Genomic DNA, 9,822 nt, shown 5'->3' on the forward strand with positions numbered 1-9,822 from the left:
GTTGCGAAACACAATTTTATAATCTTAAAATTATTTCTCATGTATGTCGAGTTCAGACCGAATTATACATTGCAGCCTATAAGGGAAGGCAGAAAATTAACTGACAAAATTAAGTTCAGTGTCTTGCTCTAGGACACTTTGACATGATCATTGAGCTTGAGGATTGGACCAGGCACCTTCAAGGTTGAAGTCCATCACTCTGTAACCGACCCACGCTGTGAAAGAGGCGAGAGTCACTAGGAATCACTGTTGGCTAGAAACAGGTGGTGGCTAGGAATCTGAAAATGGGAGGTAGTACTTCATCTCACAGGTTGACTTATGCTAATAAGGCTGGCTGTTAGAATTAGTAGCCCCTTGTAACTTTGCTTGGGGTAAGGGGGAACCTATTCAAATTTGCTACACTTGGTGAAAACACCCCCAGGAAGACACAGAAAAAGTCAGTTGATGTCTAGGGTTCACCGTTTTAAAATGGGAAGGGGGTACTTATTCTTGCGGGTTGATTTATTGGGCTGCTTGGGGAGGGGGGGGACCTGTTCAAATTTGTTACACTTGGTGAAAACAGCCTAAGAAGACACAGAAAAAGTAAATTGATCCTGCCATCAACTGTGCTGCCAGGCCCTACTGGGAGAAAGACACATTTCAGTGTCTTGGTCAAGGACTCTTGGACATGATCACCAGGCTTGAGGATTGAACTCTCCATTTTTCATCTATTTTATTTTTTGGGGGGTAGGGAGGGGCGGCACGAGCCGCCCCCCCACGTGACATAAGAAAATGCTGCCTCAGGCCTGTGTTACCTGTGCCAAAAAAACGCTACTGGCAGACGTGGACCTGCTTAAGTCCAGAGTAGTCCAGGCGTGGTATCGGTTAGTTCCTGATTGAGCAGCATGATTGCCTCTGGAGTGCCGGATTGCTGCCTGGGTGTTTGGAGGAATACCTTTGACGGCTCTCGCTTCCTGTTGGCGGTGAGGGTGAGGCCCTGGCTGTGGCTTGGGGACTTGAGCAGACAAAATACTTCACCCAAGGGTGTGACGATCTCGTAATGGTTACTGACTACGTGAGACAAAATACTTCACCCAAGGGTATGATGACCTCGTAGTGGTTACTGACCACAAGCCCTTGGTGAAGATCTTTGGTAAACGCATGTTGGACCAAATTACCAACTCGCGTGTTACCATTGCCAGCATTTTTTTGGGGGGGTTGTTTCATGTCTTCTCCGGTGCTTTATGTGTAGCTCGTATTGCATTGCCAATTTTTCCCCTGTGAGTGATCCCAGTTTATTATTAGTTGTGTGTGTTGCTAGTGTTCCCTGCACGTTAAGTTTATTATGGTCATCCCTGAAATTTAAACATGTTTGTATGTTTGCAGAGCTCCTTCATCTCTGTTAATAAACATTATTTGACATTGAGGAGTGCTTTTTTTCAGAATAGTACTGTTGTCATGGCCTGACAGCAGCTTCATCGCACAAAAAACTGGCACAAAAAAAATTAAGTGGCAGGAAGCGAATTTTTTTTCCGTAAGCTACATCTGGGATTATACACTTCTAAGACAATCATTAAGCCAAAACCCGCTATGTCATGTATATCATTAGGCAACACCCCAAGGAAACAGGTTTCTCACATACCTACATAATACTGTGAATTTACCTCGGCACCATGAGCCTGTTAATTGTCTGTATTCAATTGTGGACACAACAATTCCAAGGATTTATAACGTGCGCATCAAATGCCAACTAATCGCCATTCATGCATGCACTATAGGTTGTTTACATGCGGTGTTTAGCTTCAGTTGTGAGAATGCGGCACTATGGCCCTGTTAATTGTATGTAATCCATCCATCCATCCATCCATCCATCCATCCATCCATCCATCCATCCATCCATCCATCCATCCATCCATCCATCCATCCATCCATCCATCCAATTGCAGGGCACACAGAGACGAACATGGATGGATGGATGGAAATACAGTTTTTTTAACACAATTATATTCATCACCTCCGTGCATCCTTCACACAGCCACTTATGTAAATATTAAAATAATCCAGTCCTACTGCAGGTGACCGAGGGCTAAAGATTTCACGACACTGCGCTTTGGCACTTATGGGAAATGTGGTCGTCTTCTGGCAAAACACTACCGCTTTTGCCCTTATGATGTCGCCATAATCAACAAAATAGAATCTTATCTAGTTACGCTTAAAAAAAAAGTTTTGAAAGCTTTGAAGTGAAATAATGACGTTTCTTACTTATAAGGGGGAAGTATAAGGTCTAATCTAACCTATTAGAAAAGTTTATGTTGAGGTCTTAGATGGCGTGTTGGACGTATGACGTAAGTGGTCTTCTGGTGCGAGTTGAGGAAAGAAAGTTTCGAAGGAAGTCTCTCTCGAGCGTCATTTCTATATACAATAACGGAGACATTTGTTCACAGTAAGACACCGGAATTGTGGTTCGTATGGAGCATACTGTAGTAAATCTACTACAAATGAGCAAACACTAGCAAATGATGTCTTGCATGAAAAGCTCGATTAATTATAATATATACTTGCACAGGACAAATCAAAGTTGCAATGTTGTAATTTTTCTTTAAATAGAGCTCCTTTGATTTAAAAAAATAAAATAAAATTTGGACCCAAAGAGACCTTATTTGATGGGGTGCCACTGATGTCTGTGTTGTAACAATCATGTTCCTAAGACACGGATCAGTAAAGCAACATGTGGCTGCGTTTGCTTTATTTGTATTTTCTGTTTTTCAGGCGCTTTCAGTCACCTAGAATATCGTCAAAAGTAAAATCGAGATGGCACGGACGTGTGGGTGTGCTTTAGGAGAGATTACCAACTGTGCTGGCGCAGCACTTGTCACAAAGGTAACAAGTATTACACTCTCACAATGTTACTGCTTTTCAGCACATGCTGTATTCATTTGTACGGCCTACATCGGTTTAAATTACTAAAATATTTTTTTTACCAGCTCACAAAGCGAATTACTGACCTGTTAATCATGACCTTTTCATAGTCTATTAGCACCCTCTTTTTGGTGGCAAGCTGACACTATCGTCAATTTCTGATGCTTCACACGCGTTTTAATACAGGCAGTGGCTTGGAATTGTTGGAATCTGACCCTTAATACAGTGTAAGTGTCATGAAGTAAAATCTTGTTACCGTGTAGGCAATAAAATTGAGCATCCACCTTAGGCTACTTTCATTCATATTTTACTTGTCTGATTGTGATTTAGGGTCCCCACTCCAATCGGACATTTAAGAAAACAAACAAACAAATGATACTATCATTTATCATGACAGTTTCCACGTGAATATATCATCTGGAAGTTTTTGGTTTTATTGTAACAGGCCTACCAATAAAAAATGTAAATACCATATGAGCGCGGCGATTATGTTTGTATCTCTCGTATTGAAAAGGAGCTACTGCTCATATGCAACTTTTCGTCCTTCTGGGTTGCAAAATATTCATAACATCCTTCTACATATGAGATTTCCATGCTTTGTCATCAGTGGTGATAGTCCTCACTGTCTGACACTGGTCCTTAAAATATAGCTGCTATACAACACTACTTGAATGATGTCACACAATTCAAAGGAATGAGAAAAGCTACATTAACTATAGCAATGTGTTTTCCAGAGGAGGGAACAAGGCAAAGCTGTTAAACTGGTCCAGCAGCTGCCTTTGGTCAAGGGCCAAGAAGCAGCAAGTCAATTTTCTCTGCTGTCAGAGGCATCAGCTGAATGAAGGAGAACGAGGAGGTGCGACTGTGCCAGGTTTTCGCCAACGCACAGCTCTCAGTCAAGGATGTAGATGAGGAATATGATGACATGCCCCTGTTGTGCTCGGGATTTGTGAAGGACATCTACAAATATCTGCACCAATTGGAGGTAATCTTGCTTCACTCGCGTGCCTTGTTACACAATGGAACTCTGTGTCTCATTGCTTCTTTGCATAGGTAGAGCAGCCCATACGTGCCAATTACATGCAGGGTTATGAAATCAATGCCCGCATGCGAGCGTTTCTCATCGACTGGATGGTCCAGGTACATTCCATGTTCAATCTGCTGCAAGAAACCTTGTATCTCTCAGTTGCCGTCCTTGACCGGTTTCTCCAGGTAGGAACCATCTCAATTTTATTGGATTCATACTATGCTTTTTCCATTATTTGTCTGAGCATTCCACATTATCCGTAAGTGAGAGGGCGAATGGTTGTTTGTCAACCAGTTCAGGGTGTCCCCCACCTACTGCCCGAAGTCAACATATATTCAACTCTTGGTTTACACAAATGCACATATAACAAGGATTTTAACTTATTATATGCATTTTTTCTTTTAATTAATTAGATTAATTAGTATTTCTCTTCTGTCAAGTATCGGCCTGAAAAAATACAGATTGGTCGGGCCGTACAAGAACTTATTATAGATGTGTTATTGAGCTTTTAGTCACTTTTTCCACCTAATCTATCGGGACATCCTGCTGCGCCGCAGGTCCAGCCAGTTTCTCGTCAAAAGCTGCAACTTGTCGGTGTGACTGCAATGCTGGTTGCCTCAAAGTATGAGGAGTTGTATCCTCCGATCGTGGGAGACTTTGCCTATATCACGGACAGTGCGTTCGCCAATGCTCAGATTTTGGAGATGGAGCAACTGGTTCTGAAGACCCTTAACTTTCAGCTCGGTCGTCCTCTTCCATTACACTTCCTCAGGAGAGCTTCAAAACTGGCTAATGTGAGATTTGAATTGACTACTTTGCTTAATTGTCTTGTCCAAACTGCATTAAGAACAGCTAACTAAGAAGTGTCCACATGCTTTGAAGCGTCCTTGGGCACTCGTTACCACCCAGTGTGACACGGAAAGGCACATGCTGGCCAAGTATCTGATGGAGCTGACCCTCATTGATTACTAAATGGTACATTATCACCCATCTGAAATTGCTGCTGCGGCTCTGTGCCTCTCTCAGCTGCTGCTGAATGGACTGCCTTGGGTGAGCCTCATGGTACTCTGCAATATTGCTCATAAGAGTAGAGGGCCTGAGTTGTGTAGGTATACAGGCTCACTTGATTTGAATGGAATTGTTTGTCAAAAGTATTTTTGTCTTCCTGTCAGTCACCAACACAAGAACTCTACTCGACGTATGAAGAGGCCCACCTGAAGCCCATCATGCAGCACATGGCCAAAAATGTTGTGAAGGTAAATGGCGGCAAAACTAAGTTCCAAGTGAGTGAGCGGCTGGTAAGCACAATGACATCCACAGAAGAAGCACAGTGTACAAAGTGCTTCTCTTTTAACACGCTGTCAGGAGCAAGTATTCAAACAGCAAGTTCATGAAGGTCAGCCTCATTCCGCAGCTCAAGTCATCACTAATCAGCAACATGGCAGCTGCTCTCACTGCTCCTTAAACGCAGCGAGCATTATTTTTATTTTTTTTCCAATCTTCCACTTCTGCACTTGATTTTAGATTACTGGTTCTAGGCTGGGACTTTCTTGTGTGTGTTTTATTCCAAAGTTGGTTATTAATAAGCTGAAACTTTATTGCTTGAAATCTTTTTACCTGTTGGGGAAATTTCTAGTCTGTCCTGGTATGCTTATGCTTATTGCTTGAAACAAACTCCCTTAAGATTATTCTTTTCAGAATGTCAGGTCAATACAATGTTTTTGTTTGGGGAAAGTCTCACAACAAAGCTCAGCGACATAGTGAATGTTTGGATTTTATTTGTCCTAAATGCCTTGTTTGTCCACATTGAGAAAAGCTGAATATTTTTTTTTTCTGGAGGTCTTAAAAAGTTACAGATTACTAATTGAAATCGACTTTTAGTTCGATTTCAACATCTAATTTTGAATTCTTTGTTTGTTCTTGAGTCTGGTAGAGTTGTTTTCACTGCGTGCTGTTGTAAGCTGACTGTTTCATTGACATTTTCTGGACCTTTTTTTTGAATTAAGTGATTTGAAAAATATAATCAGTTTATTGAAGTGATTCTGGTAAATATAGTTCGGTCGAAATGAACGAGACAGTCTGTAGATAATCTGAATTAATTGAAGCGGACTCTTCTCATTGAGCCCACAGTGTTGCTCTGGCTGCCCCAATCTGAGAAGTTGTTGAAGTCTCGTTTCTCCAGGATGTAATGAGTCCCTCTGTAGTTTGGCTCCTGATACACAACCCACCTACAGTACAGACACACAGAAGGCAAAATAAAATATAATTCTTGTGACAAAACAACCCCTTGAATCCAAAGTTGACATTTTGTCAGGGGTTGTCATACGGTATTGTGAAAAGGCAAGTGATGTCTTGTGCAAATTGCTACTTTTGAGGCCTTGCCACAGCATCTCTATCAGGTTGTGTTCAGAATTGTGGGAAACTCCTGAAAGCATATTTTCTTTCAAGTACTTGGTTGATATACCCAAGTCCTTTGGGTCATTGTCCTGTTGCATCATATATGTTTTAAGCTGCAGGTGGAAGATAAATAAGTTAAGAAGATAAAAACGTGGATTTTAAGGTGTAAGAAAAATATTCACCACCAGATAGCAGATATTGCTTAATAGCACCTCCAACCCTAAAACTACTTAAAGAAGAGAAAGCGGTCCTGGTGAAAAGTAGTGCCAAGACCAAATTAGGTCAAGGTTATTCTATCATAAATATCTATGCTATGTTCACTGTCTGGTTTGCTTAGGCTACCAGCCATGACAGATTTCAAACTAAGCTCCCAATACAACACCAAAGTCAAAAGTAGACAACAGGAATCCTCCCTCACCACCCAAGAACCATTGCCAGTTTGTTAGAAGTGCATAAGGAGGTACAAAATTTGTGTCGTTCAAAAACATGGCATTTTTCTTATATAGTACATCTGGTTAAAAAAAATGGTCCTATGTGCCCTGGTCCTCAGTAAAACTGATGAAAAATGGTTTTACTTACGCTCCTCCGAGCACACGTATTGAGGCTACTCTGTTGAGGCTGTAGCGGCTCATCAGGTTAGGAATGTCATCCTGGATCTCCATCTTCTTACCGGAGAACCCGGCACGCTCAAACAACTGAGCTTTTGCAGGGTTGTTGTCCTACAAAGCAACATTATCCAAATGCATGTTATATAGTGGACTGATTTTTTCCATGATAAAGATCAGTCTCATTGACTGTGGTGTTAGTCCACAAGAACAGATTCTTCACGAAATCTGTAGCATGACATCTTTTGCCAACACCTGCCACAGTGTTTGTATATGTGCACCTGCTTGACAGCTCGCACGGAGGAGATGTGATCCGCCTGTGCACACCACTTGTCATAGCAGTTGTACTCTCCACGGTCAGACATGTCCCACAGGTACTGGCGACCTCGGTAGTTGTCATGTTCGTAGCCGATCCATCTGGAGTGAGTGAAGAGAGATGATGAGAAGCATTATCACTATCAATTCTCAAAGCTGAGCTTATTTTGCTAAAAGAGTCAGTCTTCAGCCCATCCCAATATTCAACTGTAAATCAACTGTGTCCTCTAAGCTTACCTGTTCATGTTACTAACTGCAAATTGGGGCTTTGTCCGAACCAGGGCTGTGTCTCCGATGGCAATTCTAATAATCTAACTAATGCTTAAGCATTGGTCAATTTAGCTGACCAAAAAAAAAAAAACTTTTAATATGACATTAATTGGACACATTTCTTCCAAAGTCTAGGCTCCAATTCCCTGTGGCTCTGACTATAAATGGTTAAGAAATGAATGGGTGGATGGATGATGAAAAATACATTTCAAACTGAAAATCGGAAAAGGGTGGTCAACGATCATTCGGGGGTAAATCAGGGGTAATGGCGCCATTGTAAGATTGATTGACAAAAGCTGTAGCTGTGAATGCTTGGGTATGATATGGAATTGATAGGTGAACACTGAATGTTTGTCAGCTGAGATGGACTCCATCATGGTCCTGGACAAGTATTATAGAAAATGAATGGAAAGTTGGACTATAATGCTTGCAAACATTAATTAATGAAACAATTTTGATTCTATCTATCAAGACCTAATTTTAGTTTGGTACACAATATAGTTTTATTATTTTTGGATATATTCTTGCATTTACAAGTTAAAGAACAGAAATAAAGCACCCCCTTTACCTTGTCAGTGCTACAAAGGCCCTTTATTAGCGGTCAGAAGTCCTTCCGCCTTAATCAGGTGTGTGCCTGGGTCACCAATGTGGTGCTCACGGGACACTGGCAGAGCTGGGGGAGTGGGCATGGGGGCAGTGCCCCCCCTAGGAAATAGGCTTGGAAACCCAAACTTCCAGGCCAGATAACTCTCTTTTTTTGATTGGTTTACAGGAATTTTTTCCACATTTCTACCTGTGCCCCTAGGGATTTTCTGAAGGATTTAGAGCAGGGGTTTAAAACTTCAGTCCTCGGGGGCCGCATTCCTACATGTTTTCCAAGTTTTCCTCGTTAAACACACCTGATTCAATTATCAGGCTCCTGCAATCTGCTGCTTGCTCCAATAGATTTCATTTAGATAATATTTTAAAAAAAAAAAATAGATTTTTATGTTGTACGGCTTGTGTTGTTAGCGCCGTTGTTTGCGCATGCGTCAAGTGCGAAAAAACCCCAAAAACATTTTAATGTCACGCAATCGACCAGTAGTGGCTAGGCGATCGACCAGTCGATCGCGATCGACGTATTGGGCACCCCTGCTGTACTCTAATTGTAAGAAATATGTGAAGTCTGGAGTGATGAAGAGATTACATAATTGTTTGATGTTCATAAAAATATTTTCTACGTTCAATTTTTTTACTACTTCGTACTAATTTATGACATACTAACTGAAAAGTGCCGTTAAACTGATATTTTTTTTAACCGATTTGAATTTTAATGAGAGGAGGTAAAACTGGCACCGATTTCCTTTAACTGGGGAAGCCATGCAATGAAGTACTGCAGTGTCCTTTTTTCACCTGTACAGTGTGTACTTACGCTCCGCTCTCCACCTGCACAGAGTTGCATCTCTCTGGGAAGTTCTTGTCACTGAGCCTTGCACAGTCAGAAGTCAGGTCCAGATGTCTGCCTGCAAAGTTACGTTGCTCATATAGGGTCACCTAAGGAGAAAATAAAGACAATAGTTGAGCTGGCTGTCATGACTGGATCAGGCACACCTAAGGAACACCAAATTAAACACCAAACTTAAACACCAAATTTCTGTTAACTTAGCGGTCGAAAGCACCTACAGTAGAAAGGGACTGCCAGAACAAGTTTTGTAATTTGACCAAGCACTAAAGATATCCAGCGACTTACCCTCCCACTGGACCCGTAGAAGGCACGTTGGAGCACAGACCCCAGCTTGCTGTCGATTATAGACATTTTCATCAGTAATGAATGATTGTCTAATCCAAGAATATCATCAATCTCATTCAGTTTTAGCATTAATCATACTAAATTGAGTGAGAAAAAAAAGTCTGCTTCAAGCAATGAAATTATAGGCACACCATGGGCACATCTCCTCAGCCATCTTTAGATGACTTGGGGAAAACCTTGTGTTGGAGTTGTCATTGAGATTCAGTAGTGGCGGATAACAGATCCAAGAGCCTGTCCATTTAAAGTATACTGACCTGTACAGAGCGCTTGCCTGTGTCGCACATCACTGTCAACATACCTGGTTGGTTGAACTAATCCTGGGACCTTGGTAAAGATGTTCATGTCAGCTCAGTGAGGCCACAAGAACGCTCCTTAAATAGAGCATGTTAGGTTGGGTTGAGCTGACGGCTACCAGAAACCTCACAGTGGTTCTCTTAACAGTCGTCAGGGCTATAGATATGCTAAAACTGACAAGGCCAATAGTCTTCTCTGTCGACATGAACACATCAGGTCATAGAATT

The 9,822-nt window shown here is 41.6% G+C and overlaps 2 protein-coding genes across 3 annotated transcripts; one reads left to right on the forward strand and one right to left on the reverse strand.

The window, feature by feature from the left end:
* The first annotated feature begins 2,182 nt into the window (after positions 1–2,182).
* On the forward strand, positions 2,183–5,788 carry LOC137840235 (G2/mitotic-specific cyclin-B2-like). Of its 2 annotated transcripts, XM_068650489.1 has the most exons (8): positions 2,183–2,324; positions 2,749–2,859; positions 3,633–3,883; positions 3,952–4,110; positions 4,483–4,719; positions 4,808–4,975; positions 5,098–5,208; positions 5,291–5,788. In XM_068650489.1, exons 3-6 carry the CDS (start codon positions 3,737–3,739, stop codon positions 4,895–4,897), a joined length of 633 nt encoding a protein of 210 aa, XP_068506590.1. In that variant the 5' UTR covers positions 2,183–2,324; positions 2,749–2,859; positions 3,633–3,736; the 3' UTR covers positions 4,898–4,975; positions 5,098–5,208; positions 5,291–5,788. The 2 variants fall into 2 exon arrangements, with proteins under 2 accessions (XP_068506590.1, XP_068506589.1); XM_068650488.1 differs by having other exon boundaries at positions 5,098–5,788.
* A 146-nt stretch (positions 5,789–5,934) lies between these two features.
* Positions 5,935–9,814, reverse strand: crybgx (crystallin beta gamma X). The gene is made up of 6 exons (XM_049718125.2): positions 9,600–9,814; positions 9,242–9,290; positions 8,924–9,045; positions 7,209–7,344; positions 6,902–7,041; positions 5,935–6,153 (listed from the first exon to the last, which is right to left on the reverse strand). Exons 1-6 carry the CDS (start codon positions 9,641–9,643, stop codon positions 6,021–6,023), a joined length of 624 nt encoding a protein of 207 aa, XP_049574082.1. The 5' UTR covers positions 9,644–9,814; the 3' UTR covers positions 5,935–6,020.
* Positions 9,815–9,822: the final 8 nt, after the last annotated feature.

The sequence above is a fragment of the Syngnathus scovelli genome, chromosome 4 (genome assembly GCF_024217435.2).
Source record: "Syngnathus scovelli strain Florida chromosome 4, RoL_Ssco_1.2, whole genome shotgun sequence".
NCBI classification, from domain to species: domain Eukaryota; kingdom Metazoa; phylum Chordata; class Actinopteri; order Syngnathiformes; family Syngnathidae; genus Syngnathus; species Syngnathus scovelli.